Source organism: Chinchilla lanigera, unplaced genomic scaffold (genome assembly GCF_000276665.1).
Source record: "Chinchilla lanigera isolate Chin_1 unplaced genomic scaffold, ChiLan1.0 scaffold00059, whole genome shotgun sequence".
Taxonomy (NCBI): Eukaryota; Metazoa; Chordata; class Mammalia; order Rodentia; family Chinchillidae; genus Chinchilla; species Chinchilla lanigera.
The window spans coordinates 10,749,883-10,766,339 of NW_004955460.1; the positions used below are offsets into that span (position 1 = coordinate 10,749,883).

Genomic DNA, 16,457 nt, shown 5'->3' on the forward strand with positions numbered 1-16,457 from the left:
CATCCAGTCTACAAACCTATAGGTTGGTGCCGCCCATGCCCAGGGTGGAACACCCATCATCCCAACCTCACACCTTCTCAACATTCACACACCCAAATCCAGTCACCTTCAAATCTCCCCACTATGACCACATGAGGCTGTGGGGGACATCTAGATCCAAGCCAAAACACACGGTCAAAGGCTGAATCCCAAAGGCACATGCTTCATGGTGAACCTGGGTTTCTTTCCTCAGGTCTGTTTGGATCACTGAGCCTCCGGTCTTGGACCTGTCTTCACAAAATGAAGAGAGATTGCTCCTCAGAGTCTGGGGAGCAGCTGCAGGAGGACCAGGGGGGTCTCTCCAGTGGAGCCCCTAGGCTGGCACCCTACTTCGGGCCTCAGTCGCCTGTCCAGGATGAACAGGAAGATGTCTCCTCTTCAGAATCAGAATCAGAATCAGAATCAGAATCAGAATCAGAATCAGAATCAGAATCAGAATCAGAATCAGAATCAGAGCTGGAGCAGCAGGAGGGTCCCCAGGGGGCCTCTGCCTCAGCCCTGATGGGAAACCCCAGCCTCTCACCTCGGTTCTCTGGCCACAAGTGGAAGAGGGAGAGCTCTTCAGAGGCCCCTGAGGACAGGAGGGGAGGCCCCCAGTGCTCTGATGTAGCCTCCCGGGAAGACATCAGGCTCCCACCTTGCAGGAGGTGGAGGGAGTATCTGTCCCTGATGGAAGAGGAGCAGAGAGAACCATTGCGATGTCCACGACCTGGGCCTTTTACCCACATGGGTGTCAGAGAGAAGCCTTGTGGCCTGAAGGGGACCATGCAGAGGAAGCGCCCGTCCTCAGTGCTGCCCGAGCACCACGCGGCCTTCACCAGGCTGCTGGGTAAGGAGACCCCCACAGCGCCCCCCACCCAGTTCTGAGAAATGCAAGCCCCTTCCAGTCCCTTCCTTCACCCATGGAAAGAGCACACAGAGCCCTGAGCGGGCCACTCTGGGAGGACTCCCGTATGGTCCTTCCCCAATGTGGAGGGGATGATGCAGTCCTCAAAACACGTTCCCTCTTGATCACAAAGTATCGTTCAAACCAGCTCACCTGATAGAGAGGAACCGCTCAGTTTCCTGAAGGGAAGTGGCCCTTATCATACTGCCTTGACCATCACAAGAGCACATGCTCAGGATGCCCCTGACTTCCGGAGCAGTGCCTTCGTGTGTCATGAGAGGCCACCTTGGCCTTCTCCTGAGGTCCTAATGCGGCAGATGGTTGCTGCTACCCGGCCCCTCACTCACTTGCTCCTCTCAGATTCTCAGGATGATCCCTGGCCCTTGGGTATTCAATGCCCTTCTTCCCCTTCCCATCTGCATGACCCTGGCCTCATCCAGGACCTTTTCACAGGCAGCTGTGGTTCACTCTCTGTTTTCCCACAGTCCGGACTCCTTTGCTGGGTCACAGTCTAACACTGTGTTCTCTTCACAGAGGATCCAGTCATCAAGGATTTCCTGGCCTGGGACGAAGGCCTGAGGGCCTCTGACAAGGTAAGGTCTTTTTTCCTGAGCTGGGCTCTTTGTGGCACAGCCCAGGGAGGACAAGGTCCCGGCCCCACAATCCCTTCTGGGAGCTCCCACCTTGGCCTCCACCCTGGGCCCCCTTAGGACACAGCACCATCTCCCTTCTGGGCCTGCCTGGGCCTGGAGGCTGGATGGATGCAGCACCCCGCTCTGCCTGGGTCCTTTGAACTGAGCCCAGGGCACCGTCTTCCTGGTTATGGCTTCTCTGTCTAGCTGGGACTGCATGGAGCTCCTGGTCCCTCCTCTCAGCTCTCAGGGAACCCATTTTCTCTCACTTAAAAAAACCCCATTCCGATGCAAGTGCCTTCAGTGCCCTGTCCCCAAAAGACTCTTGGAGGTGACATCTGGGCATCATGGCCTCCCTTCTCACTGCACTCATTTGTAAATAACCATAGATCCCTGACTTTCCCCCAATGACCAGGATGCCCGACACTGGGGTGTCTTCTCTGACTGGGGCCCTGCCGCCCACTCCCAGTCCACGTCCCCACACCCGTCCTCCTCCAGCTGTGCCTGCTGACCGTCCTCTCTCTCCCCGCAGTATCTCCTGGCCATGGTCATCGCCTACTTCAGCCGGGCCGGCCTCCTCCCCTGGCAGTACCAGAGGATCCACTTCTTCCTGGCGCTGTGAGTACTGGGCCTCCCCCCACAGCCATGGTCCGCCCCTGAGGGTGGGGAGGGGACTCTAGCCTGGCCTCTGGGTTTAAACCTCTCTGTCCTGCTGACTCTGTAGGACAGGGGCATCACGCTACAGTGAGCCCAACTTCTCTGAGGAAACCTTGCAGTCTGTGCTCATGTTGGTTAAAGGAAGCCACCAGGGGAAACAGAGCCCCAGACGGCAGAGGCGGGAAGAACCCACACATGGGCCTTGGTCCTCACGCCTGAGGGCAGCCATTTCTGACTCTTCCAGGGTCTCCTTCCTTAGTGATACCAAATGTCTTTTTGTCGCCTCCTCTGGGTTCCCAAGACCCATGCCCCATGCGTGCCCTCCTTACAGGCCCGCACTAAGGGTAACGTGCGCCCTTCCGGTCTTTCTGACAAGTGTCTTTATAAGCCGGGCAGCCAGGGAGCGGCTCTGTGCTGCCTGAGCAGCCTTCAAAGATCGGCCCACAGCTCACTTGCCTTTGGCTACTGCATCGCCAAGTACTTCACCCTCACCAAGGCTGGAGGTGTCCCCTGGAACTCACCCGCTCTGCAATCTCTCTACACCCAAGCCACCTCATCATCTTGTATTTTCTTCCTTTCTTTCACTGCTCCTGCCACATACCCTTCTCTCTGTCTTCATCTCCTGTTTTCTGTCCACGTCTTCATACTTTGAACCTGAGTAAAAATTCCACATCTTCCAAACATCCAAACCTCCATGGCTCTGGTGGTGCACACTTGTATTCCCAGCCACTCAGGTTGCTCTGGGGGTGGGGTTATTTGATGCCAGGGGTTCAAGCCCAAGGTTCAAGATCAAGGGGAACTCAGTGAAAACTTCCTTCAAAAACAAAGCCGGGTGTGGCTGTGCACATCCATAAGCAATGCTCCCTGGGAGACTGAGGAAGGAGAATGCCAGGCCTGGGCAACTTAGGCGGATGCAGGGACCCTGTTTCCCAGTGAAAACTTTAAAAAGGAGTGGGGATGTTGATCAGCAATAAACAGCTACATTCAATCCCGGTACTGCAAAGAAAACGAGACGCCACCACTGTGTTCATCCTTCCCTGATCTCGCACCCTCTGCATTCCAGCAGCCCTGTCTTCAAGGCCCTGCTGGTGGCACATTTTGGACTCTAGTTCCTCGTCTGCGTCCCTTTACCTAACTGCCTTCAGGGAGCCGGCTGCTGAGTGTGGGTCTTGTGAACATTCTGAAAACAGCAGCTCAATCCTTTTCAGTCAGTGAGCCTTTCTGCTGTCGCACGGAGTCCACCAGCGACTCTGCATGGCCTTGGTCTACAGATGGAGCTGGCATTCACTCCTTCCTTCAACAAAGCCTTCCCCAGTGCGTCCTCTGCCGGAGATCTTAGCCATGGGCAGGGACATGTAGGACTCGCTGGTGGAATTCACGCACACCCTGAACCAAGCCCCGTGCTGCCACTGGGGAGGAGCGGGCAGAGCACAGAAACATACTGTCACATTGTGCAGATGCTCCCCACGGGTCAGCAGGCAGGCGTGTGCACAGAGGACGAGCTGCAGGGAAGGGAGAGGATGGAGGCGGGGAGATGGTGGTGTCGACTCCATCTGGTAACAGGGACAGGAGGCCACCTCAGGGTCTACACAGGGGTCATGTCTTCATCCCTGGTGAGGGAGGCAGCTTCAGAAGGGCCCCTAGAGCCTATGCCTCTGCACTCAGGCCTGGTCCTCCGGAGCACTGGTGAGTTGATGGCACCCTGAGCTGGAGGGGCCCGCCTGTCCTCCCCGGGAGCTGACTCCGGGCCCAGCTCCTCCCTGGTTGTGCTCAGACCACTAACTTGCTTTCTTTCCCAGATACCTGGCCAACGACATGGAGGAGGATGAGCAGGCTCCTAAACAAGACATTGTCTTGTTTTTCTGTGACTGGAATTTGAAAAAGGTTCCCGAGTTCCACAAGCTGCGCTATGAGTTCATCTGCTCCATGGACTGGGACCTCAGGGTGACCCGAGAGGAGTGTGAGGAGGTGGGTGGGACTGGGCCGCAGGCACGGGCTGGGTGGGAGAGACGTAACAGGGGAGCTGGGGATGGGCGAGCAGGAAGAGCTGGAGGCTGAGCATGGGGTGGTGTCACTGCAGCTCGCATCCACTCAGGGGCCGCTTTCCTTTGCAGATCCAAGCTTATGATCCTACGCTCTGGGTGTGGGGCCGAGATCGCGCCCTCATCCCACAGACCCTGAAGCCCTGAGAACAGCGGCCTCAAGAAGGTGGGTGAGTGTCCCAGGGTTCAGACAGCACCACTGCTGCCCGTGTAGGGACTGCAGGGAGCCCAAGGGAGGCTCCTCTCATGCTACCCCCATCCCATCCACGGTCTGCACATCAGGAACCAGCCCAGCCCCAGGCACAAGGTCTGCCCCTCCCTGCCCCCTCCACAGCCACCAACCAGCATGACAAGCAGACACACATGACCTGGGAGAGGTGAGCTGTGTGCTGGGACACTGCTCAGTCAGACCTCACAGAAAGCACATTGTTTGTGAGGCACAGATTCGGGAGGCGTCCTTCCTCTCAGAGCAATTGGGTGTATATGAGATGTTGGTTCCTTGGTTCTGAGTGAACATCTATCTACTAGCCATAAATTTCCACTTCCCTACAAGAGTCGTACTGTTGCCTTTTGTCATTTATACAGGGCCTTCTGTCCTTCAGGGGTAGCAAAGAGAGGGATTTGTTTATAACAAAGGAGTGTTTAACAAGAAGCTCTCAGCGGGCACAGGCGGCCTGTGCAGAGACGGAGGGGAATTACGCTGACTGCATGTACCTCCCAGGCTGCGCCAAGACACCGTGCTTATGTTGAGCACGCCTGGCATGTTTCCTGGCCCATCCCTCCTCCTGTGCATGAATTTCTACTCTCCAGTAATCACACATCTCCTCCCCAAGTGTTAGGTGACACATGTGTGTCAGAATGATGGGAAGTTAGCAGATACGAGGTTCAGGGTGGCTTCTTCCCACAGACACATTACAGCACGGGTTTGGAAGAGGAATAAGGAAAGATTTGTTTAAATCCTGTGCAAGTAGCCAAGGTTAGGGCTGAGCGTTTTGGTGAGATGCTGGGGCTTGGGATTAGGACTCAGCATGTGGGCTACAGTCATGACGCTGATATATTAGTGATGCTGCCGGCACAGATTGAAGTCCGTGGAAAGCACTAAGGTGATCGTAAGTGAAGTGCGCCGCCCTCTCCAAGGGCCGTCAGGTCCCCAAGGAGAACCACTTCAAGTTCTTGCTGTGAGGAGGAAGCTAGGTCTAACCTGAGATATCTCACGGGATTTTGGAATGTGTGCCAAAATCTATGGAGAGCCACACCTGGAAATGATGGTTCTGGATCAGGGTGAAGAATGAGTGTTAGAGACACAGCTGGACTTGATGTTGCTTCAGACTACAGCTGGGATTGGCATTTGTATCTCAATCCTGCCATCTAGAAAACTGTCCTCACGAAATCTGACATTGTCCCTTCTCTTCCTTCCAGATCTCTGGCCCGTTGGAGCAAGGAAATTGAATCACCCCAGCATTCTCCCCAGAGCTGGAACCCCCAGTGGGTGCACATGGGACAAGTTTTTCTCTGGCACCCTGCAAATTTTACGATCCTCATTCAAGTTTCCCTTGAATTAGAAGGTGGAAATCTGCTGTCTTCATGTTCTGGGTTCCTTGTATTCTTGAGAGCAATTGAAGATGACCAGATTGGGAGTCAGATTGGGAGGCAATTACTTAAAGTATAATGATAGGTCCATAGGCAAGTCATAGATTTCTTTAGTATAAGTATAAAGCATATTAGTTTCTTGTAGACATTTTGCCCATAGAAATATTACTATGTATATTTGATTTAATACTGAGATATTCCATATATTTGTAGTCCTATTCTTATAGTGCTTTGACAGGTATTTTAATAGATAGATGTACATAAATAGTTTGTCTTTTAGAGAGGTTTTTATCTTAGCTATTATAGCAAGGAGGGAGAGTGCCCTCAAACTCTTGTAAATATACGTATTAGTTGCTTGACTCCTGAATCTGACATGCAAAGGAGCAGTGGGTGGAAAGGAAATGTGTATATTCCTTGTGTTCTACAGTGGGCAGGGCCATGTAACTCTTGTGGATAGAAAATAAAGATGAACTGCCTTCTCACCTTTCTGTGTGTGTGTGATCCTGTCAGTCTGAATTGCTTGTTTGCCCTCCAATGACATTTTCTCCCCACGAGGTTGTGTTTATTTGACTAAATTCCTTAACTGAAAGGGAGTCCTAACTGGCAGAGGGAGAAGAAGGAAGCAAAGCTCGTGGGTGCCTGGGTGATCGCCCTAAATCCTAAATAAAGGAAAGAGGTCTGGACAAGTGGCAGTGCCCGGGAATGGCCCAGGGAAGGAGGGAGCACAGAGCCAGGGGGGCGTCCCTTTGCCATTCCAGTCATCGGGGATCTTTCCATAACCGAAATGTCAGATTTACACCATAGGAAAATCTAGGAAAATGGGAACAACTGAGAGGAAAGGGCGATATGAGAGCAGTTTCCAAGTAAGAGGAGAGGAGCAGGAGTGCTGATACTGTGCACAGATGCAGAGAGGAAGGAAGGGGCTGACAGCTCCCATGCGGAAAGGCTGCAGAGCAGCATCTGGGGAGCCTGGAGCAGCAGAGAACAGGGCAGCAGCTGGGGAGGGAAGCGGCTGGAAGTAACTCAGGAGCCGGAAGGAAGCGAGGCTGAGGATGGGTAGACAGAGGAGAGGAAAACGGGCACTGAGAAAGAGGTGGGACAGACGTGAAGGAGTGGGGAGGGCAGAAATATGGAAGGGCTGAAAGTCTGATGGGGGAGAGAGGGACTGAGGGAGGGTGGGGAGTGAGCAGAGCAAGTGGAGACATGAAAGTTCCCATGAAGGCAGAAGCAAGTAAATTGCACTGCATTAAGTGGGGACACACACCTGTAATCCCAGCCCTCCGGTAGGCTGAGGCAGGAGGGTCAGTCCAGCCTGAACTATTTAGCAATATCTCTAGTCTCCATCTCAAAATATACAAATCAAAAAGGGTTGGAGATGTTGCTCAGTATTAAGAGGATTTGGATCCTGGCTTCAACCCCCTGCATTGCAAATAAATGAAAGAAAGACAGAAGGAAAGAAGGAAGGGAAAGAGGGAGGGAGGGAGGGCAGCAGGCAAGCATGTTGTAGGCAGCAGCCCTGAGGCTGACCACCTGCCTGCAGAAAGCCCACATCTCTCTGAGCGCTCTCTTCCCACACTGGTCTGAGCTTGTGATCCTTCTGACTCTGCTTTCCAGGGTGCTTGTTCTGTAGGTCTCACCTCCACGCCAAAGTCAAATTTCTGGACTTGATTTTGCTGAAAATGCAGAAACCCCTTCCACGTCACAGGAACTCATGACTTTCATACTGCTGCCAGCCCCACTCTGAAGATGAGGAAAATGATCTAGAAAAACATTTTTGGCCAGGGATGTAACTCAGTGGTACAGCGCCTGCCTAGGAAGCCTGAGGTCCTGAGTTTGATTCCTGGTACCTCCCGCCAAAAATATTTCTGATCAAGGACAAACAAGTTTCTGGACGGTAATACTTGTCCTTGAATATGCCAAGTCATGGCACAGTGTAAAGTAACCCCTCCTGTTTCTTCCAAAATTTAGTGTACTGGAGAAAAATCATGAAAATCCCTCCCTTGTAACAGGCAGGATTCTGTATTGATGATCCCTGAGACACCCTGCCCCACCATCATAAATGAGATCTGATGTAGACCCGGGCTCTTTCTGCTCGGCCAAATGTCCCCAACTTCAATCTGTACATAGAGCCTTGAATAAAGAATTTAAATTAGAAGAATTGAGTGTGGTGGCCCACACTTGTAATCCTCGAATTCAGGGAGAATGAGCCAGGAGGATCACCATAAGTTCGAGGCCAGCCTGGGCTTCATATTGAGGTCATACCAACCTAAACTACATTGAGAGACCCTGTCTCAAAAGGCAAACAAAGGGCTGGGGATATAGCTCATGGCACAGCACCTTGCTTGGCAAGTGTAAGGTCCTAAGTCTGTTCTCAGTACCAAAAAAAAAAAAAAAAAACCCCAAAAACCCCGAAACAAACAAGCAAAAAAAGAATTTAAGTTACAGAATAGTAACAAATACCCCAAATAACTTAAAATAACTTAAAAAGAGCAAATTTGGCTAACTTGCTGGTAGGCCTGTGCCAAGGCAGCAAGGCATGGTGGGAGCAGGTGGGAGAGCAATGCTCCTCATCTCATGGCTGCCAGGAAGCCAAAGAGAGGAAGAGTGCCTGGCTGGGGTCCCGTTGACCATGAAGGGCAGGGCCCCCATGACCTCACTCCCTCCTGCGAGGTCCTGTCTCCTACAGGATCTACCAGTACACACTGTGCCTATGCACAGGATCAAGCTTGCAACAGTGGGCCTTTGCTATTCTGTCAAGTTCTCTGAATCCCAGCCAGGAATTTTTCAAATGACTGAAAGCTCAGGACTTGTGGGTTGAGGCAGGAGAATCCCTGTGAGTTCTTGGCCAGACTGGGCTACACAGTGCATTCCAAGACAGGCTTAACTGCGTAGCGAAAACCCATCTCTAACAAACACCAAAAAACAAAAAACAGTCCTCCAAGTCTTTAGGGGTATAAAATTTGTCATGTTCACCAGACACGGTGGTGCATGCCTACAATCCCAGCTCTCTGGAGGCTGAGGCAGAAGCATCACCATGTTGGAGGCTAGCATGGGCTACATAGTGAAGTCAAGGCCAGCCTGAACTGCATAGCAAGACTCTGGCTAAAAAAAAAAAAAAAAAAAAAATCATTCCGGATTAGCTAAATAGTTAACATCTGCACCCTCCCATCACACCTCCATGCAGGGATATCATTTTGTTTCTCTTTTTGTTCTTTGAGGCAGGATCTCAAAGGGTCTCTGTAATTCAGGCTGGCCTTGAACTCGCGGCAGTACTCCTGCTCAGCCTCCTGAGTGTTGGAATTACGAGTGAACACCACCATGCCTAGAGGCTGGGATCTCATCTGGTTATATTTTTGTAGGTGGTGAGGAGTTGGTGTAATTCAGGGGAGGTGCCTGTCCACAATTACAGTTTTAAAATCTCCCTGCTGGCCAGCTCACCCCAATTTCAAAAAGCCCAAAGTCTGATTTTCCTGGTGTGGAAAGATCCACAGCTCTTACTGTTGCTGAGCATAAGGTTTCCTATGAGGAGCTCCACATAGCACTTTCTGACCCTTGAGATAACATGGAGTATAACAATGGGCCTCAACGTTATGCAACGGGTCATTCGGTTGAACACTAGCTGATCCTAGCTGTCAACTTATAGGTTCCAATTGGCAGGGGCTGCAGGTGTGTCATTTGAGCATATAGTGTGATAGAGAGGGCCCAGATCAAGAATCTGAGGCTTTCTTCCCCGTGATGCTTCCGGGATTTAAAGGATACCATCAGGACATGAGTGCTTGAATTCCCATGGGTTTTCCAATCTTTGAAACAATAAAGGGGCCCTGGATGAAATCTACACCATTGTAGGTGACCTCCTTGATCACTTGGGTGTGCAGCTGGTCAGTGTGTTCCAGACCCTCTGATTCCTTTCCCCCCATACTAAGTACTGACCCTGCACAGATGTGAGCACAGGGCCATCCTGGTGCCCTGGGCCCCCAGCTCCTCTGTAGCATCGAACTCATCCTGCACCATGTGAACGTCTCCACGTCTGTGTCCTTCAAGGGATGAGATGGCCAGGACCCTCCTGCCCAGGCCTCACTGCTGCCAGGCACAGCCTGCACCTTGGTTCTCCTCACTGGGGCAGCAGTTACAGTGGTATGAAGTGATCATGCCACCATTTCCAGGGGTCCTCCTTTTCTGTGCTTTTCTGCAGCAGCTGGAGGGTTGGAGCCACGTGTGCATGCCTTGGACGCTGCCTGGTGTGGAGTGGCAGAGGAGACGCCAGCCTGGGTGGGATTCAGGTCCTCAGATGGCACTTGGCACTGTGCACTGAGCCCAGGTCTGGGAGCCTCTGCATCTGGCTTCTTTTTGTGATCCCCAGCTGCCACTCCTCTACTGATACCTGAGTCTGACCTTGTGCTCAGGGACCTTGCTGCGTCCCTCGGTCCCATCCTGCTGGGTGCTTGGAAGCTCCTTGTCTGGACACCAAGCCGAGCTTCGTCAGGCATGGCCTCTGTCCCAGGAGTTAGGTTCCTATGACTGTATTTCCAATTTTTTCCCTTCTTTTTACATTTGTTTCAGTTGGGACAGAAAATATAGATCCTACCAGGTGTGATGCCACATGCCTATAATCCCAGCAGTCAAAAGGCTAGGGCAGGAAGTTTGACTCAAGTTGGAGTCCAGCCTGGGCTACAGGGTGAGCTCCAGGACATCCTGAAGTACATAGCAAGACTCTGTCTCCAAAAAACAACAACACAAAATAAAACAAAAGGTTCAGTATGAAGCCCTGTGTTGGGGACCACACATTATAAATTGAATCTAGGGGAAGTTGGAGCTTGTCCTTCTTCTACCCTTTGAGCCAGGTTGGAATGTGGAAACTCCTTGCTCTTTTCTGGGCACCCCTGGAAGCCCTAGGGCTACTGACTGCTGGGGTGCTCACAGGGCATGATTAGATCTGCTGAAGAGGATAAGGCACTTGGTCAAGGTACAGTTTTCTCATTGCCTCCCTGTCTTGTCCTTGTCCTTGCAAGAATGCTTTGTTCTTCTTACTGGCCCATCTTAGTTGCCATTACTGTTCTCAGAAACTCGCACTGCCTTTCTCCCACTGACCTTGACTCAGATGTAATGAATAAATACCAAGGTTCTGGGTGCCTCATGGTCTTTTGTTCCCCATGAACGACTGGTCATCCCAGACCCCCGCAGCACCCCTACTTTGTTTCTTGCTCTTTTGTCCTGCCTCATGCTGTAACACTTGGCAGGAGATCAAGTACTCACTGCAGGGATCCCTCATACCCCTGGGTTCAATCTCCAGTTATCACCACAAAGAAATAAACAGAAATGGTTAAAACAGATGTCTTGGTTACTTTCTTGTTGCTGGGACAAAATACCTGACACCCAAAAAGTAAAGTAGGAAAGGTGGATTTCAGGTCCAGTTTGTAGCCAGTTGTTTCTCAGGAAGGAAGGCACAGCAGAAGGCAGAGAAGGTACAGTCCATGGTGTGGGACGAGAGAAGGCAGCGAGCAGCAAACAGCAGCAGCAATCCTGCCTTCATTCTGTCCCTTTCTATTCCATCCAGGTGTAATCGTATTGAGTGGTGCCACCCATACCAGAAATCCCAAAATGGGGTTTCCAGTGTCAGCACACTTAATCCAACTATCATGCCATTAATCCATATTCACACACAGTAAATCCAGCCACCTGTGAAAGACTCACGTATAAGAGGCTTTTGGGGGATGTTTAGGTACAAAACATAACAGTACAGCTTACAAGCATTTTGAAAAGGAAAGAAAAACCAAGATTCCATAGCTGAGGAGGCAGCAGGAACCTTAGAGGGTGACACTCTTTCTGCATCACTCTCTACTTCTATGGGAAAGATCATGTTCTGTCTTTTGGTGGGGAGATAAGACTGTATCTCATATGTAGGTCAGGCTGACCTGGAAGTCACTCTAGCCCAGGCTGGCCTCAAACTTTCACTAATCCTCCTGCCTTCACCTCTCAAGTGATGGGATTGCGGACATGTGCCACCCTGCCTAGCCATGTTCTGGTTTTATTTATTTATTTTTTGTATGTCTACATGTTGGATATAAATAGGGATCATATCATCATAGGAAATTTATATCTGTACTTGATACATATTACTTTTTTCCTCATTCCCCTTCCCTCCCTTTGACCCTTCTTTACCTCCTTACAAAAGATTTGTTTCTATTTTATTGTATCTTGTATCTGACCCCCTCCCCTTTCCCTGTTGACCTTCTCAGCTAAACATTTTCTTCTTATTTTCCAGTATCTATTATACATTTTGGTCTTTATTTTCACTTTCAGTTCCTCACAGCAGAGAATCAATGTGGTATTTACTCATGTATGTGTACTTTATTTCACTTCAGAGTGTGAACTTGAGCTGCATCCATAGATCAAGAAATATCTCCAGCTTATGCTTCTTTAAGGCAGAGTCGTATTCCATTGTAGAAAAAGTCCCACATCTTTATCTATTCACTGGTGGATGAGCTATCACAAACTGTGGACTAAAAATACCGGTGTGTATATATTACCTGTGGAAGAGCTTCTGGAAGACTCTCCTTGAAAGAAGAACAATGACCTCCATTTTGGCTAAACTTGGCCCTATTTCCATGTAGTGATATGTACAGCGCTGGTTAGGACTTTTCCTTATCCCTGCAGTTGACTTGAAGCAATGCAAATGGTCTAGCCAAGAGCTGATGCAAAGTCCTTGAAACAAAGTCACAGGTCAGTGTTATTCCACCCTTGTACCTCCCAAAAAACATGTGTAAGCCAGGTGGGAGGGAGCGGCATGCTCCATGCTGTCAGCTGGGTTAGAGCTTCAAGATAAGAGGCAATGACTTCCCAGGGCATAGAAAATTACACATCAGAGCTGAAGCACTGACATCAAAACAATAGATGCTGCCTTGAATTGTGTTATGTGGATTACTCCTTCTGCATATCCTCCTCTCTGCATATTGCAGAGCTGATTTTAGACCACTTATGTAGTCCAGCTCACAGTACCCATGGACTTCCTGCCATTCACACAGTCATTCATCCTTGAGCCACTCCCTTCTTCATGAATTAATAAAACCCTGCTTTGGCCCTGGGTTGAGGCCTTTGTTCCACTTAGCTATTATCCTAACTGAACTTTGGACTCCCTTGGCTCCCCACAGCTACAGATAGGCCTTAAAGTCTTTATTCTCCCATGACTTGCACTGGAAGTGGTAGATTGGAATTAAGTTGCTAGAATTCCCATAACTTTTCCATGGGATTACAAATATAAACTTCTTAGACCACAATGAAGACCAGGAAGGGCTCTTCTATAATCACTGTGATAAGATGCTTTTAATCCCTTTGGGAAGATACCAAGAAAGGGACTATCTGGGTCAAATGGAACTTCTAGTCCTAGTTCTTGAGGAATCTCCACACTGGTGGTTGCACCAGTCTACACTCCCACCAACAGTGGAGGAAGATTCCTTTTTCCATACAGCTCCATTAGCATATGCTACCATCTGATTTCTTAATAACAGCTATTCTTTCTGGAGTGAGATGGATTCTCAGCATTGTTTTAATTTGCATCTTTCAAATGACCAGCCGTGTTGAACATTTTTTCAGATAGTTATTTGCCATTTCTACTTCATGTGAGTATTGTGTATTCCTCTTTCTACCTCATTTCAACAGTGCATTCATCTCAGAGGCCCAATGTTTGGTTGGGTCTTTAAATTTGTGAGGTCTAATTCTTTTTTAAGTGCTTTATACATTTTAGATAGCATTACTTATTCTGAGGAACACCTGGTAAAACTTGTTTTCCTACTCTGGGTTGACTCTTCACTCTGTGTATGGTTTCTCTTCCTGTGAAAAATCTTTTTAATAAGATGAGATCCCAGTTGTTGATTCTTTGTGATATTTACTGTGAAAACAGGGTTTGGTTCATAAAGTCTTTGCCTACACCAATATCTTCAAGCGTTCTACTTATACATCTTCCAGCAGATTTAGTGCTTCTGTGTGAATACTTAGATTTTTGATCCATTTTGATTTTAATTTTTAGTGCATGGTGAAAGATATGGATCTAGTTTTACTCTTCAGTATGTGTAAAACCAGCTTTTGCAGCACCATTTCTTAAAGAGGGTATCTTTCTTCCAGTAAAGGCTTTAGCTCCTTTGTCAAAGAGAAGGTGACTGAATATGTCTGGACTTGTTTCTGTATCTTTAGTCACTTCCACTGATCCTCAGGACTTTTTTGTTTTTGTTGTTGTGGTTTTTGTTTTTTTCCAGTACCATGCTGCTTTTATCATAGTATCTTTGTAGTATAATTTCAAGTCAGGGAATGTGATGCCCCTTTCCCTGCCTTTGTTGCCCACAATTGCCCTTGGTATTGGAGGTCTCTTCTGATTCCATATAAATTTTAGGATACTTTTCTCTATTTTTTTGGTACTAGAAATGGAACTCAGGACCTTGTGCTCACCAGGCAGGCTCTTATGCTGCTGAGGTATATCTCCAGCCTGGATACTTTTCCCTAATTCACTGAGCTATGCTGTTGGACTTTTGATAGGGATTACATGGAATCTGTGTAACAATTTTGGAAGTATGATCATTTTCACTATATTGGTCCTTCCTACCCAAGAGTAAGGCACATCTTTCCAATTTCTGATATCCTCTTCAATCTCCTTTTTCAGAATTGTAGTTTTCAATGTAGAGGTCTTTTACTTCATTTGTTAGATCCTACATATTTCTTTATTTTTGAATGCTATTTTGAAAGGTGTTGTTTCTCTAATTTCTTTCCCAGTGAGTTTGTCATTCATGTACAGGAAAGCTATTGATTTTTGAGTGCTGACTTTGTATTCAGCTATGCTACTGAATTTGGTGATTAAATTTAGAAGTCTTCTGGTGGAAATTCTGGGGTCTTGTATATAAAGTATCATGTAATACACGAATAATAATTTAATTTCTTCCTTTCCTATATGTAATGGTTGATATATTGCATCAACTTGAGAAGTTTAGAAGTTTGACTAAGGGACTCAGTAGGTGTCAGGGTCCTCACTTTGTAAACATCCTGAGTCTGCACAACAGGGGGGCATGGAGGTGATGTGAGTGCTACACCCACCCTTGGGGTGGTAGCCTTCATACAATAGAATGGAGGAAAAGAGGCTTGCTTCTCCCTTTTATGCTTGTTGCTTGCTTCTTTATGCTGCTTTGAACTGCTGTCCCTGTGCAATATCATTTTGCCTTGGAGCCAGCTGATTATGGACTGAAACTCCCACAAACTGTGAGATAAATAAACTTTTCCTTCCTTAACTTTGGATGTTGGTTATTTTGTCCCAGCAATGAGAGAAAAGTAACTGAGACAGAATTTTGTACCAGAGGAGTGAGGTCAGTGCTCTGACTATACCTGACCATGTCGTTCAAGAGCCTTTGCGAATGGCTTGTGGGAAGAGTTTGGAAAGGTGCAGAGATATCACCTGGAAGACTATAGCTACAGTGTCTTAGGCTGTTCTGTATGGGCGATGCTGGTCAGATCTCTGAGAATCAAAAGGTTAATAGAAATCTTGAGGGTAAAGACCAGGTTTGGGAGGTTTCTACTGGGAAGAGGGACTATATTGGCTGTTTGACTTCAGATGATGACGTGTTACAGCTTGGTGGAAAGTTTGTCTGCATCTTGCTCCTGTCCAGAGATTTTGCCCAAGATTAAGATTAAGGGCAGCAGACTAACTAACCTGGCAGAAGAAATTTCAAGGCAATCTAAAGTTAAGGTGGTGGCATGGATATTGTTGGGGGCTTTTAGCCAGATTTATGTTGAGAATCAAGAGGAAAGAGCCAAGCAGGATGATTTAAAACATTGTGAGTGTGGCCAGAAAGGAAACTCCAGGAAAGCTGTGGACTACAAACATAGCGCTGAGGAAATCTCGATTGCTGAAAAAGTAACAGGAGAATATAAAGGAAGGCCTGAGAGCATCAGAAGAAGCAGCAAGTCTCCACCTTTTGCAGCCTCAAAATTGCAAAAGCGAAAGACTTGGTATGAGGAGAAAACTGCAGAGCACTGTGCTAGAATGGTGGTGGCCACATCACATTCCAGAATGATGGCAGCATAGAAAATTTATTCCTTGGAATCGGATTCAGAGTGCCCAGTGATCCAGGCACTCACCCCTACCACCAAGAAAGAGAAAAGCCTGGCTACTGCTCCAGCCAGCAGCAGACCTTTGCTTCATCCACGTGGTGCTGGTTTGGGGTACATGCAGAATGCAAGAGTTGTGGGGTTCAGAAGGCTTCCTCCCCAATTTCAGAAGGCCTGGGAAGGCAGGCAATGTGCTGCTGAGAGGGTAATGCATGAGGCTGTGAGGGTGAAGCCAAAGATGCAATGGAGACTCCTGAAGTTTGGAAAATCCAGGAATGCAGATCTAAGTAAAGCTGCAAGGAAGGAACAAAGTGAACTGAAGAGGGAAGCCATGAGAGCTACTACCACAGGCAGTGCCATAGGGGCAGATCCATTCAAGTCGCAGATTGCTTCAGATGCTGGAAATGGAACTATAGGACTTCATGTTTGCCCTGCTGGATTTTGAGCTTGCTTTGGTCCCAATCCTTTGTACTCTCCTGTTTGTAACTTTGGGAATGAAAATGTTTATCTTGTGCCATTGAATGT

General features: G+C 48.5%; 1 protein-coding gene across 2 annotated transcripts; it reads left to right on the forward strand.

The window, feature by feature from the left end:
• Positions 1-268: 268 nt before the first annotated feature.
• Positions 269-6,238, forward strand: LOC102004907 (speedy protein E4-like). Of its 2 annotated transcripts, none has more exons than XM_013521141.1 (6): positions 269-868; positions 1,460-1,518; positions 2,090-2,175; positions 4,014-4,182; positions 4,329-4,426; positions 5,676-6,238. In XM_013521141.1, the coding sequence occupies exons 1-5, from the start codon at positions 280-282 to the stop codon at positions 4,401-4,403; spliced, it is 978 nt and encodes a 325-aa protein (XP_013376595.1). In that variant the 5' UTR covers positions 269-279; the 3' UTR covers positions 4,404-4,426; positions 5,676-6,238. The 2 variants fall into 2 exon arrangements, with proteins under 2 accessions (XP_013376595.1, XP_005397904.1); XM_005397847.1 differs by having other exon boundaries at positions 4,329-4,422.
• The last annotated feature ends 10,219 nt before the right edge of the window (positions 6,239-16,457 follow it).